The sequence below is a fragment of the Tripterygium wilfordii genome, chromosome 12 (genome assembly GCF_013401445.1).
Source record: "Tripterygium wilfordii isolate XIE 37 chromosome 12, ASM1340144v1, whole genome shotgun sequence".
Taxonomy (NCBI): domain Eukaryota; kingdom Viridiplantae; phylum Streptophyta; class Magnoliopsida; order Celastrales; family Celastraceae; genus Tripterygium; species Tripterygium wilfordii.
This window is the reverse complement of record NC_052243.1, coordinates 3566394-3579986: the sequence shown is the minus strand read 5'-3', so window position 1 is coordinate 3579986 and position 13593 is coordinate 3566394. Positions and strand designations below refer to the sequence as shown.

General features: G+C 39.3%; 5 protein-coding genes across 6 annotated transcripts; 3 read left to right on the top strand and 2 right to left on the bottom strand.

Annotated features, from left to right (window-relative positions):
- The first annotated feature begins 101 nt into the window (after positions 1–101).
- LOC120011183 (pentatricopeptide repeat-containing protein At1g20300, mitochondrial-like) lies at positions 102–2599 on the top strand. The gene is made up of 2 exons (XM_038862249.1): positions 102–1831; positions 2450–2599. Exon 1 carries the CDS (start codon positions 201–203, stop codon positions 1815–1817), a length of 1617 nt encoding a protein of 538 aa, XP_038718177.1. The 5' UTR covers positions 102–200; the 3' UTR covers positions 1818–1831; positions 2450–2599.
- Positions 2439–4043, top strand: LOC120010462. The gene is made up of 2 exons (XM_038861261.1): positions 2439–3560; positions 3630–4043. The coding sequence occupies exons 1-2, from the start codon at positions 2439–2441 to the stop codon at positions 4041–4043; spliced, it is 1536 nt and encodes a 511-aa protein (XP_038717189.1).
- A 319-nt stretch (positions 4044–4362) lies between these two features.
- On the bottom strand, positions 4363–5523 carry LOC120011189. Of its 2 annotated transcripts, XM_038862254.1 has the most exons (3): positions 5405–5523; positions 5181–5320; positions 4363–4708 (listed from the first exon to the last, which is right to left on the bottom strand). In XM_038862254.1, the coding sequence occupies exons 2-3, from the start codon at positions 5305–5307 to the stop codon at positions 4566–4568; spliced, it is 270 nt and encodes an 89-aa protein (XP_038718182.1). In that variant the 5' UTR covers positions 5308–5320; positions 5405–5523; the 3' UTR covers positions 4363–4565. The 2 variants fall into 2 exon arrangements, with proteins under 2 accessions (XP_038718182.1, XP_038718183.1); XM_038862255.1 differs by lacking the exon at positions 5405–5523 and having other exon boundaries at positions 5181–5398.
- A 1996-nt stretch (positions 5524–7519) lies between these two features.
- On the top strand, positions 7520–8547 carry LOC120011188 (uncharacterized protein At1g76070-like). The gene has a single exon (XM_038862253.1). It carries the CDS (start codon positions 7604–7606, stop codon positions 8330–8332), a length of 729 nt encoding a protein of 242 aa, XP_038718181.1. The 5' UTR covers positions 7520–7603; the 3' UTR covers positions 8333–8547.
- Positions 8548–10116: 1569 nt separating this feature from the next.
- On the bottom strand, positions 10117–12907 carry LOC120010247 (24-methylenesterol C-methyltransferase 2-like). The gene is made up of 2 exons (XM_038860980.1): positions 11721–12907; positions 10117–10450 (listed from the first exon to the last, which is right to left on the bottom strand). Exon 1 carries the CDS (start codon positions 12850–12852, stop codon positions 11764–11766), a length of 1089 nt encoding a protein of 362 aa, XP_038716908.1. The 5' UTR covers positions 12853–12907; the 3' UTR covers positions 10117–10450; positions 11721–11763.
- Positions 12908–13593: the final 686 nt, after the last annotated feature.

Below are 13593 nucleotides of genomic sequence, written 5' to 3'. Positions count from 1 at the left end.
CAATTTGTTGTCCTAAACGACGCCGTACGAAATCTTTTAACCTAATTAAGAAGCATCTTTACGACGTCGTATTGACTTTTGAAAGTTCTAAGGGAAACGACGTCGTGATTTTTTCCATTTTCCTGCCAGCCTCAAATGCTAAAGGCTCTTGCCCGCCACCTCCACCAGTCACACTTCGCAGTTGCAGCGACGACATAGCTATGGTTTTAATTAATTCGGAGCTACGGTCACCACGCTATGTCTCTTACCTTTCTCGTTACATCGTTAAGTCTTTCTCTTCGTCCTCCTCTTCTTCAACCTCGCTATCACCTCTCCAACAAGAAGAGGGCTTGGAGGACAACGAGACGGAAACGACGCCTACCAACGCCGTATCACCCGAAGAAAACCTAATCGCGGACAAATTTCACTCCCTTATCAAAGAACACCACCGTAAGAACCCTAACCCGAACCCGACTCCGGTCCCTCCACTATCTAATTTCACATTTTCTTCTCTGTCCATCGACTTTGCGGAAATCTCCACTGCTCATCCAGTTTCGCCGGCTATCTTCCGGCGCGTGATAGAGAAATGCGGTGCCGTCCGCCATGGAATCCCTATACGTCAGGCGCTGTCTTTCTTCAATTGGGCCACGACCCAACAAGGGTTAGCACAATCACCGGAGTTCTACAATGAAATGGTGGACCTCGCTGGGAAGGTGCGGCAGTTCGACTTGGCGTGGCATGTGATTGACCTAATGAAGGCGAGAAATGTGGAAATCACCATTGAAACCTTTTCGATTCTTGTTCGCAGATACGTCAGGGCCGGATTGGCTGTGGAGGCTGTTCATGCGTTTAATCGTATGGAGGAGTATAACTGTAAGCCTGATAAAGTTGCATTTTCGATTGTGATTAGTATACTTTGTAGGAAGAGAAGAGCCATTGAAGCTCAGTCATTTTTTGATAACTTGAAAGATAAGTTTGAGCCAGGTGTTATTGTGTACACGAACTTGGTTCATGGGTGGTGTAGAGCCGGTAATATTCCTGAGGCAGAGAGGCTATTTAAGGAGATGAAAATTGCTGGGATAAGCCCTAATGTGTTTACTTACAGTATTGTGATTGATGCATTGTGTAGGTCGGGGCAAATCACTCGCGCCCATGATGTTTTAGCAGAGATGATTGATATAGGATCTAAGCCGAATTCTGTTACTTTCAATAACCTAATGCGTGTTCATGTCAAGGCTGGTAGGACTGAGAAAGTTCTGCAGATTTATAATCAAATGAAGAGGCTTAAGTGCACCCCTGATACGATTACGTACAATTTTCTTATAGATTGTCATTGTAGAGATGGAAATCTTGACGAGGCCATCAAAGTACTGAATTCGATGGTTAAGAACGGGTGCAGTGCGAATGCATCTACATTTAATATGTTATTCAGGAGCATTGCAAAGGTACGGGATGTGAATGGTGCTCACAGGATGTATGCAAAGATGAAGGAGTTGAAATGTGAGCCTAACACTGTGACTTACAATATATTGATGCGGATGTTTGTTGAATCAAAATCGACTGACATGGTCTTTAAGCTGAAGAAGGAGATGGATGAGAATGAAATTGAGCCGAATGTGAATACGTACAGCGTTTTGATCTCTATGTTCTGTGGGATGGGGCATTGGAACAATGCTTACAAGTACTTCAGGGAGATGGTTGAGGAGAAATGCTTGAAACCACGCTTGCCAGTTTACGAGGCCGTCTTAAAGCAATTGAGGAAGGCAGGGCAATTACAGAAGCATGAAGAGCTGGTGGAGAAGATGATTGAGAGGGGATTTGTTGCACGACCCTTGTAGGCCAGCTGAATTAGGTGATCTTTAACTCATTCTGTTCCTAGAATACTTGTTTCTGTGATAGTTATGGTGATATTTTACGGTATTTGGACAATTACAACGTACCTGCTCCTTTTGGTTTTTAAGTTCATTCTTTGATTGGAAAATATTTGTTGAAATCCAAGGGCATTCAACCCAGTGAACTAGAAAACAAGCAAAGTGTTTTTATTTTTTCCCAAGTTAGAAGAGAAAGATTAAAAAAGACGAAGAGAACTCTCTTAAATAAAATTAATCCTTGGATATATACGTAGGAAACCCAATTCGCATAAGATTAGTACGATCTAGTTTAATCTGAATCTGATTGTTTTTGAAGTTAAGAGTGGCGTATGTTATATGCCCTTTTGAGTTTGAAACGAACAGAAACTGTAACCCCATTATGGTACTGCCCTCATTATAATCAAGTCCCAGACCAAATCTATTCTGTACTGGATTGATTCGGACTTGTCTAAGTTCTGATACAAGTAGGAAAACAACTTTTTCATAATTCACATAAGTATAGGACTCTCCATCCCTGGACTCCATGTTCAAAGATTTGAAGTTCCACTTATAACCCACCTTCGATTTTGTTATCCACTCCGTTTCGGTATGTTCTCCAGGTGCAAAAGGCATCCATCAGATTGGGCGCATCTGAACAAGGACTTGCTAGAAGCAATTATCAAGCTTCTTAGATTTGACGATTATATTCGTGTTCAAGCAGTATGCAAGCTGTGGAGATCAGTGGTGAAGCAGATCCCTATTCTACACGAACCGCACCAGCAACTTCCATGGCTTATAATGCCAGATGACAGTAGCGATACTTGTCGCTTTTACAGTTTCAGTACGAACAAGTTTCATCGTATAGAGCTGCCTGAGCTTCGCGGGAGGAGAATTTGCGGATCCTCTCATGGATGGATGGTTGTGGTGGATAAACGCCCCGGTGTGTTCTTGCTGAATCCACTCACCAGATCACAAATTCCACTGCCACCCATTACAACTTTTCCTGAGATTGTGGATTTTTGGATTTCTGAACTTGGCGAAGAAGAATACCATTATCCAAACAACAGGTTAATGAGGAGTGGAGAATTCATGAGAGATCGCTTTTTTGAGAAGGTTATTTTGTCTGTGAATCCTTCCCTTAATAGTGATTACATTGTCATGGCAATTTACGGTGATAATCATGATTTAGCCTTCTGTAGGGAAGGGGACGACGGTTGGACTTCATTATTGCATGAAGAAAAATTCGGGTTCTTTGATGTGGTTTACTGGAAGGAAAGCTTCTATGCTTTGAATTCCGATGGAAATGTTGTTGTTTTGAGTGATTCGGGGAGTCGGGTCCCTAAGATAAACAGGATATTAGTGACTCCATATTCTTTCATTCTGGAAAGAAAACGATACCTATTAGTATCAGGTGATGAATTATTAATGGTTTCTAAGCGAATGGGATATGGTTTTGGAGACGTCAATAATTTTGATAGTCGGAGTCTTGAATATTATGATAAGCATTGGGATGGTTTTGCCGAGGAGTATGAACTTGATAATGAGGATGTCGTTGATGAAGGCAATGAAGATGGTTGGAATGTTCATTTGGTAGATGATGAGGATGATGATAATGACAGTGAGGGTGATGTTAATGAGAAGAAAGTAGATGAGATTCCTGAATGGATTGATGATAGAAAATTTGGAACATATTTATACAAAACAAATCGGTTCATGATTTGGAAGTTGGATGTTGATGATGAGGAAGATAAAGAGGAGGTTGTTGTTGATGATGATGATGATGATGAGTGGGACTGGGAGGAGGAGGATGTTGGTGGTGGTGGTGGTGGTGGTGGTGGTGATGAGGAGGATGTTGGTGGTGGTGCTGATGATGACGAGGAGGAGGAGGAGCTTGACGATGATGCAGAGGTGGAGGAGGAAGAGGTGGAGAGACGAACTTGGGTTGAGGTTACCGGTCTAAATGATTGTATGTTGTTTGTCGGAAGTAACTTTGGATTATCTTTTTCCGCTAAGGATTTCCCGGAGTGTAAAGCCGATCACATATACTTCACAGACGACCACCAGTTCGGCTATACAAAAAACCTTGTTGGCGGACATGACTTGGGAGCCTACAACATGAAGACTAGGGAAGTTGAATCATTGCCTTGCTTTTCAAAATCTACTCGTTGGCTAATTTGGCCACCGCCCTGTTGGATTACACTATCTGCTTACTAAACTCATACTATTCAATGTTTGGTTTGAATTTTAGAATTATCCTACACCTTTCTTCTCTCCTCTTGCCTTTAGTTTGTGCCTTCATGTTAGTCCCAAGGCACCAATCCTTATGTGGTAACCGACTCACTTCCTCGTATGAGGCTATGGAGTGTCAAAGGGACTCGATGCTCTACATCCCACATCGTCCAGAGAAAAAATGAAGTAGGAAATATAATAGACCAAATACTCATAGCCTAGTAATACCCATTTTTATGTTATAATCCATTTGAAGCTAAAATATGAATATGATAAATTTTTGCAGGAAAAGGAGCAAATGGGCTGCTTAATTGTATCATCATTTTAACTCCATCAAAAAAGTGCAAGCGCAATTCATGATAATGAAAACAGAACCAAAGCAAACTCTGAGCTAATAAACCAATGAGATTAACATGCATTTTCTGAGCTGAAACACAAGAAACAAAGAAGTTACAATGGCAGAAATTACAACATACTTGAGAATACCAGTTTTGAGTTTCTTCTTAATCAAGAGTGGCCTTGCATATCAAGCATATGATCTAGACGTTTTATTCTTTCCATTCCTTCACTGATCAAATACCGGATCCTCTGTTTGTCCTTACAGTTCTTGTTATTCTCCATCTCAACCCTGATTGTCTGCTTCAAGTCAGCTGTAAAAACACACCTTTTTTACACAATTCCACAGCCCAATCACTTACGTAGTCCAACATTCCATTAACACAAGTCATAACAACAATTTTGCAGGAAATTTTAGGCATCTATACCTACCAAATTCAATGAAGCTAGCAGAATGTACTGTCAAGACTGTAATCCTACATTTGGCAGAGTAGTTTATAAGCAAAACACAGACCCTCTCACATTATTAACATATTTTCTGAGCCTAGGTACCTAAGTACCGTTGTGAGATGGCTCGTGAAGAATAAAGCGGGTTAGATGTATCTATAGTGAGCCAGTAAACCAAAGCCAAAAAGGACAATATTATTGTGTGTTTGTGCTGTGAATTTCACCAAATATACATGAACCGAAAGAACATCCTCAAATAACCCAATCAACTACAACAGTGTAGACTAATTAATCGACAATTCAATAGAACAAAAGACATCTAATTAAAACACTACACACCTCTCGAATGTACAGGAGCTCTACGAGCAGTCCTCAGAGCCAGTCTGTACAGTTTCAGCACTCGACCACGAAGAATAAAATCCTGCAAATCCAACGAGAAAGCCATAACCGATTCAATTCCCCGCATCAACACCGTTTGCCTGGCACATTACAGGATCAAAGAATGAGATTCAACTCAAACATTGTGTTCAAATCGAATCTATTTGAGATGGAAAATCCTGTACTTGAGACCGGGCAGTAGAATTTCAATCGATTCAGGCGGAGCAAGAGTAATCCGGAGCCCACCAATACCATCCACAGTTTTCTTTGCTGCATTTTCTTTCTCGGCTGCTTTTTAGTTTCTATGAAGCCCTGTGAAAGGCCCAGCAATGATAAATGAATGAACAAAAATAAGAGAAAAACGGCCCATAAATAATCAAATTTAATGGCCCGTTTTCCCTAATGTATTTGAGTCATCATGAGTCGAGTTATAAGCCCATTTTCATACTTGGACCAGTATAGAACTTCGCCCATCTGGATTTTTAACTAGATAGTGGGCTGGATAGCCGCATTAACGGGTGGGCTTTCTCAAAGCCCGTTTCAATTCATTTTCGATAGGGGGAAAGAAACATTCTTTCTATTATGGTTGTTATTGGTACGATTATCATTACCAAACTCTGAATACCGTTATCATATCGATCCCTTCGATAACTCAAAAAATACTACCGTTACCGTTACGGTTACCGAAAGAGTTGATATACCAATGGATCAGTAATGATAAACCGATAATGATAAACCGATAATTGATAAATTTACCAACTCTTATTATAACCTCCATGCTTGTTACTGTCACATACATTTTTCAAAAAAATATATATATAATTTTTATATCAAATTTAATATCCAACTAGAAACAAAGCATTATACAAATTCAAACTTCATACAATCTTTCAAAAAAATTAAAGAGAAATTATCCTAACCATAAAATCGTTCTTCTTCTTTTATCTTGTGCCCCACCTGTAGCATCATGGGAATCAGGGCATCCGATGAGTTGATTTGGGTGATCAGAAGGTCGAGCATCGGAGTGGGTAGTTGTAACACCAGTCTTGAAAGGATTCCATGTGGTTGGTTGTGTAGTTGAACTTGCACCACCAGTGAGGGGCTAAAGTAGTGGGGATCTAGAGCCGAGGGACGCGCGGAGCCAAGGAGAAGCTGAAGCCGAAGGAGGGGCGGAGCTTGGGGAGAGGCGGAGTAGCGTCAGTCGCGGACTTGAGGGAGACGTTGCGCAGAGAACAAAGAGAATGAGAGTGAGGAATAAAAGTGAATAACCAATAACCCTAAAAAATGGATGATGTAGTTTTTTTTACTAATAGATCTAATGATCATGATTAAATAAAATTAAAAATTAAAATAATATTAATATTAATATATATTTAATATCTATATATGTTGATAATCGGAAATTTATCAATTTTGAACCTTTTGTTGTTGCTTATTGTTACTATTACGGTTATCGCTATCGAATTTAACGATAAATTTATTCATCGAAGTATTGGTAACGGTCTACCAGTATTCCGTCATTTTCGATAACCAATTTATCAGTAACGATATATTAATGGGTAATACCACTACCATAACAACCCTACTTTCTATCACTTTATGTAGATGAAGTTGGTTACTTAATACATAACCATCTTAGCCCAATAGACTTAAAAATCTTGCCCAAATAAGAATTTAGAAGTGTATAAAACAGGCAAACTTATATATGCATTTCATTGGGTTACACTAATAAATTAGATTAACTCCTTTTTATAGTCATCTAACTCTAATTTTGGGTTCGTGTTTTTTTTCTTTCAACAAATGACATATAAATAACCTAAAAAAATTTGAGGGCGCTACCCAAATCCCACCCGCTATTATCCCACGATTCTAATCATGGTCCACCCCTATATGTAGTATACAAATGAAAACTAGCTTTTAATTTCCGATTGAACAAATCATTATTGTTATCATTAAATGCCCCCATTGACATTTTTGTCGCAATTTGAAAATTATTAGCTGGCTTGGCATAATGTCAAAAAAATGAAACATCCTATGTGGTTCCAAAAATGATATTTATTTCCCCTTTTTTTTCTTTTTTCTTTTTTCCATTTGGTATTGCTTATATCTCTTAGCCACCACGTGTATCTCTTTGACAAACCAGATAACCTTACAGAATTCACATGTCAAAATCCACCCAATACAAATACAATTTAATGCAAAATCAAATTTTCTAAACAAGTAGACGCAACCCATGCATAGGTGATAGGCCATTTCCTTTGACCAAACACACCCTCTTGACACGGTCAAAACGCAGCACTTTGGTCCCATCATCTAATTTTCTCTTCTAGTTTTCTTCTCCTATATATATCTCAAGCCTCTGTTTCGGTACAGAGTTCACAACAATGGAGAACAAGCAAGCAAGAGGACATAAAAACAACATCTTGAAGCTTCTACCCAGAGCAGCTTCTGCAGTTAATTTCTACAACCCTATTCCGTTCAGTCCTGGGAGAGATCACAAGATCAGACATTCAGACAACATTCACAAGCTTCGAACTAGAGGGTTTTCCGGTCCGATCGCTTCTATAATTCCAGCAGAAGCTCGTCGGAAATTAAGGTCTGATGACTTTTATGAAGCACAAGAGGAGCCGACTTCTCCGAAGATCTCGTGTATGGGTCAGATCAAGCAGTATAAGCACAAGAAAATGACAAAAAATGATAAGAAAATCACCAAGCCTCGTGAAGACATGAAGAGTACTCTGTTTTCTCCCAAAGTACAAGCGTCGAAGATTAAGCGGATCTTTGTCGGGCGGACAAAGCCGCCGAGGAAATCCGAAAAGCTCGATAGAGCGCCGTCGTTGAGTAAAATGAAGCAGTTCGCGAGTGGTCGTAATCATCGTAGTATTGCTGATTTTGATTGGACGGCTCAGATTGCGCCGGAGGAGTCAGGGGACGGTGATTATTACTCCGATGAAGAAGGAGAAGAGGAGGAGGTTGTAATTCCATTCTCGGCACCAATCGCGGTGGTTGGAGGGGTGGCTCTGCAGCCGAAAAAAGAAATTAATTTGTGGAAGAAAAGAAACATGAATCCGCCTCGGCCTTTGCAGTTGAATTCCAGGATCAGAGCAAATTGATTGAATTGTAATTTATGAATTAAGATATTTTGTATTAATTGTTACATACATAGACATGAAGTAATTACACGCATATATATGCCTTGTTCATACTTCATACTAGTTCATAGGTTTCTTCATTTTTTAATTATATTGGTTTTGAATTGTGAATTAATTGATCCATGAAACAGTTAATCTAAATATGAGAAAAAAAAACACAAGATAATTGGGTTCCATTTTTATTTTTCGTGTATTTTCTTTTTTCTAAATTAAAATGATCTTTTCAAGTAATGTTTTGTAAAAAAATATAAAGGAGGAGATACACATGAGTGTCATCTAAACTATTCATCATTATTTTTTAAAGTAATTTTTTGTTTTTGGGTGTTCTCCAAAATAATAACCAAACGCATACACGGATCGCTTTTATGTTATCCTGAAAATTAAAACAAAAAATGTATGAAAACCAAATATACCAAATAGATGGTACAATTTTCTTCATTTGTTAGGATGATGGATTTGAATGGTTCTCTTAAGAGTATAATGAAATATAATCTTTACATTAATAATGTGTATGAAGTGGGCTTTGTCCTCTTGTAAAAGCTGTTAGGCTTATTATTCATATATAATAATAGTAGCTGCCGGAATTTGACAATATTTATGTGATGGCCGTTTTAGAGTTGTTTCGAAGAAGTTGATACAATAATACCGAAATCAACAGTCACCTTGACCAATTAACCGCCGTTTCTTGCTATTTCTCTCTTTTATCTTATAACTTGGGCGGCCCAACATTTTTCCTACAGAAACCACTTGCATTCATCTTCGTCAAATCCAACCAAATTTGGACATAACCAGATAAGGACTTCTTGTTTATCTAGTAATTGAAATACTATAAAATACAATGTTACGCTGTTATCCTATTATTGTCTTATTTTGGTTACAAATGATAATTAAATTGTATAGTCGTTGTAGTAATCATCTCTTTTGACAAAAATAAAGTTTTGAATTAAGTAGAGTACATCCCGTTGGAAACCCAAGGTCAAACACATTAAGTATATTGTCTCTCATGAGCCATTGACCGGACGGATTTGTTCTTTATAGATCGTTATCATTATATTGTCTGCTCTGTTTCATGGGCTTGCGCGGATTTATTTTTCATAGGTCGTTATTGGTTCTTAAACACAAAAAAAAAACATCTCATGTGTTATGAAAGCTACGACTATACTTATATATCAATTGATTGAGTTATGCTAATCTAATATGGAATAGTAGGCTTGAAACATACAACAAACGTACAATACTTCAACTCCTTAATTTACTGGCATATGTTGCTCTAAAGACAATTTGGCTTAATTATGATTATTAAACTAGCCTTGATTTTGTCTCCCAATGATTGCATTTGCATACAAAGACTTGGTCAGTAATAGAGGCACCCGTCTTTTTACGTAATTGGGATTTGTGACGTTAAAACCCATGTTTAATTTGATTTTAACTAAAATGATTTGGTCGTCTACTATACATTAGTGTTGACTATTGACTCTTCAACCGTGCGCATTCAACTAATCCTAAATCTTCCATAATCCACATATATAATGACTATTATATGTAGTCGGCATATGTGAGATTCAACTTGTACCTATTGTTTTCTACAATCGTGAACAAGCATATCTCATTCATTTCAATTTTATTTTTTTTTGAAAAATGTCACGATGTGGAATTGTATTCATTTACTCAATAACTCCGGCAAGAGAATTTGAGGTTCATAGACACTCGAGCCACCATAAAGATAAATTACATATGAGAGCTTCAAACAAAGACCCGACTACACTGACAAAACACTGGATTACAAATGATATCGGGATATATCAAAATAGACTAAACAAACAAACAATAAAAACAACTAGAACACATCGGACTATGTCTAATTAAACAAGCAAACAAAAAAAAAAACAACTTGAGCAAAACAAATCTTGCCATGTGAACAATCCTCCAAACATATATGGAGGTAGATGTAGATCCAGATCCATTGAACTTGAAACTTGAAATCTAGAATATGCATGCTAATGGAACTCCGATCATATACCGTTCTTGAAACCAAGTCATTTCTCAAATGAAAATCCAATGGAGAATCCCATCATCAGCCTATATTATTGAAATAAATAATGAAATAAAGGCATGAAAAAAAAAAAGAGTACTGGGGAGAGGAGTGCAAAAGCAAATGTATAAATACTTTAAGATAATTGGATAATATGAAGAGAATATGTTTACACTAAAAAACAAATTTTGGAGTGGACTGGATTACCGGGCCTATAAGAGATAAAGTGGGCCTTCACAGCAGTGCCCCAAGTGTAGAAAAGTTAGCAGAGACTGAATGTGAGAGAGATAAAAACCCATAATCATTAAGCCCAAAAGGTCATTGGATTTCTATAAGACCAAATCTAAGTGGAAAACAAGCAGACAATTGATGGAGAAGTAATTGCTCATGGAAAAATTATTGAGAAAAAAAGAAAAAGAAAAAGATAAGAGCCATGGGATAACACAGGTTAAGAGCTACTCCAAATATGGAGTATGAGCTCAATATATGAAAATTTTGAAGTGTCAAAAGATGTTCATTGTGAACATTTAACGCGCCATTTAAAACAATTCAAATTACTCTCATTAGAGTTGCTCTTACACCACTACAAGAAATTTACATTTACACACAGCGTCAATTATAAGCGCACAAACAAATCATTGATCAATTTCAATTTCAAAGCCTAAGTCCACCAAACATTGTCCATTTCACTTCTTATCAAGTCTTACTTTCAATTCAATTGTTCTTTCCTTTACCATCAAGTTATTCATCATTTAGTCAAACCCTTCATCATTTAGTCAAACACTTGTTTAGTTTTCGATTCAAATAGTACAATTCCATCCTTTTATTGTCGCATTTGTTCTTGCATGTCAATAGCAAACTTTTACAAGGTTGTCTTTTGTTTCGTAAATCCGATCAAAACACATGCATAGACTAACATGAATAGACTAAAAGGACAAGACAATTGAACAAGAGGTGGCCCCACGTGTTTTCAAAACCCAAAAGAACAAGTAGTCAAGTAGGACGTGAACAAATGACAAAACGAACGCAGCGGCAAAAGGAGTTGGCGGGATCTTAACACTTATCCCAATAACCAAACAAATAACAACACAGCAAATGTCCAAGCGCCAGCACTGCTACACATGTGCTCTCCCTCTCCCTCTCCCTCTCCCTCTCGTCAGGAAATTTCACCCTCACAAATACAACCTCCGGCGGAGAATCCCAAGATTACTTGATCCAATCACGGAAATTTAAATAAATCCACCACAAAAATACAAAGATAATTAAATTAAAGACGATAATCATAAACCTAGATTCCTGATTAACCCAAAACAACACCTGGGGAGAAAGCCAAAGGAGCGAGGTGTAGCCTCCTCATTGGTTAAGACGAAGCGGGTTTGGATGACTCCGGCTTTCTGAGGAGAACCATATGCATTGGACTGAAAATCCCGGTCTCGCCACCGCGGGTCAGATAATCAGCGGTGTGGAACAGCATCTCGTGAACATCAACGGTCCCCTTTGGAGCAATCCCAATAGCGGACAAGATTGAAACCAGAATGTGGTTCCTCCAGTACGCGATCCGGCCCATCTTCAACCGGGACCACCACGGATTCGCTGGTGGTTTCGCCAGATCCTTCTCCTTCACCAACTCAAATCCGACCTTCCTCGCCGTTTCTGCGATGTCGGAGTAGCTTCTGAGCCCCGGTAAAGCGTCTCCTCTCTCGATTCCCTGAATGATGTCCACCTGTTCAGCATCATTAGCGTTGAATTTGTCAGTCGTGACCCATTCGTATGAAACGTAGAGAGTTCCGGGCTTCAAAACCCTAAACACCTCGGCGTACACTTCCTCCAGCTGCGGCGCGTGACAGGTCGCTTCGATCGAGTACGCGCCGTCGAAGCTGTTGTCAGCGAAAGGCATTTGGAGGAAATTTCCACAAACAACCTCGCAGAGAGAATCTAACCCTGCCTTCTTGTTGTGCAATCGGGCACGGTTCACCTGGTACTCGTTGATGGTGATTCCAACCACCTTCGCGCGTGAATGGGCAGCGATTGCCCGCATCGGACCTCCGACTCCGCATCCTACGTCAAGAATTCGTTCTCCAGGCTTCACACCAATCAGATCGACCGCCATCTGCTCATGGAGGCGCGTGGCTTCCCCGTGAGATTTCCCCTGGATGGATGGGGAGAAGTGGAAAGACTGACCCCATCCCCACTCGTAAATATCAGTGACTAAATTGTAAAACGTGTCAACGAAGTCCGGAACCTTCTCCGCTTTCTCGATCTCTTTTGGGCGGCGGAAGAAGGACCAGTACTGCTTGTAGTTGTCTTGGACCTTGTCCGCTGATATCGAACCACCAGAGAGATCGACGGCGCGCTTGCCCTTCTGTTCGGCGGGGCCGAGAATACATACGAACCAAAATAGACCACCGGCGAGGAGAGCCCCGGTACATAATAGAACCAGAGAATCCATTGATGTGTGGTAGAGTGAGAGTAAGGAAAGTAGGTTCACTATCCCTCTTTTATTCCTATTTGGGTTCGATTCGTTACTGGTGTTTGATTTCTTTATTACTTGAAATTCTCACGTGCGCGGGCCTTGGGGAGTGTCAAACGGCATCGTTTTGAACACGTGGATACGATTAAACTAGGGCGTAAATTTTAGTTCGAAACATTACGAACCAATTTACCGTTTTACCCTGAATAAACTCGCTGACTTTTATATTTTTTCAGTGGAAAAAAAGAAGGACAAACAATTTCGTTTGGCCTAGACCTTAAAACTCTATTTTGCCTTTAATCCTATGGTAGGACGGGGACGGATAGGACCATGTTCATTTTCAAAATCGTAAAAAATTAAAGTGCGCATGTTCAAAATAATGCTAAAAAGAAGGTTCTCGATGCAAAATTGTGCACGACTTACACGTCAGCAGTTGGAGTCTAGGTTGTGACGTTGATGTTGAACCTCATATCCTGTAGAAATAAAAGAGGGTGGCCCACTGACACTTTGATATTCAAGTCAATAAGTTTCTCGAGAGATTTAAGAGCACAATTTCTTAGTTTAGATTGTGTACCTTAAGTGAGTCAGAACATTCTCTTTTATAATAACTGAGGCATGGCCATTGAGATTCTAGCGAACTGTGCGCTCGCCATACTTGCAATATCTGATGATCGTTGGGATCACATGATTGGGAATCTGGGAATGTTGGGATCACGATTG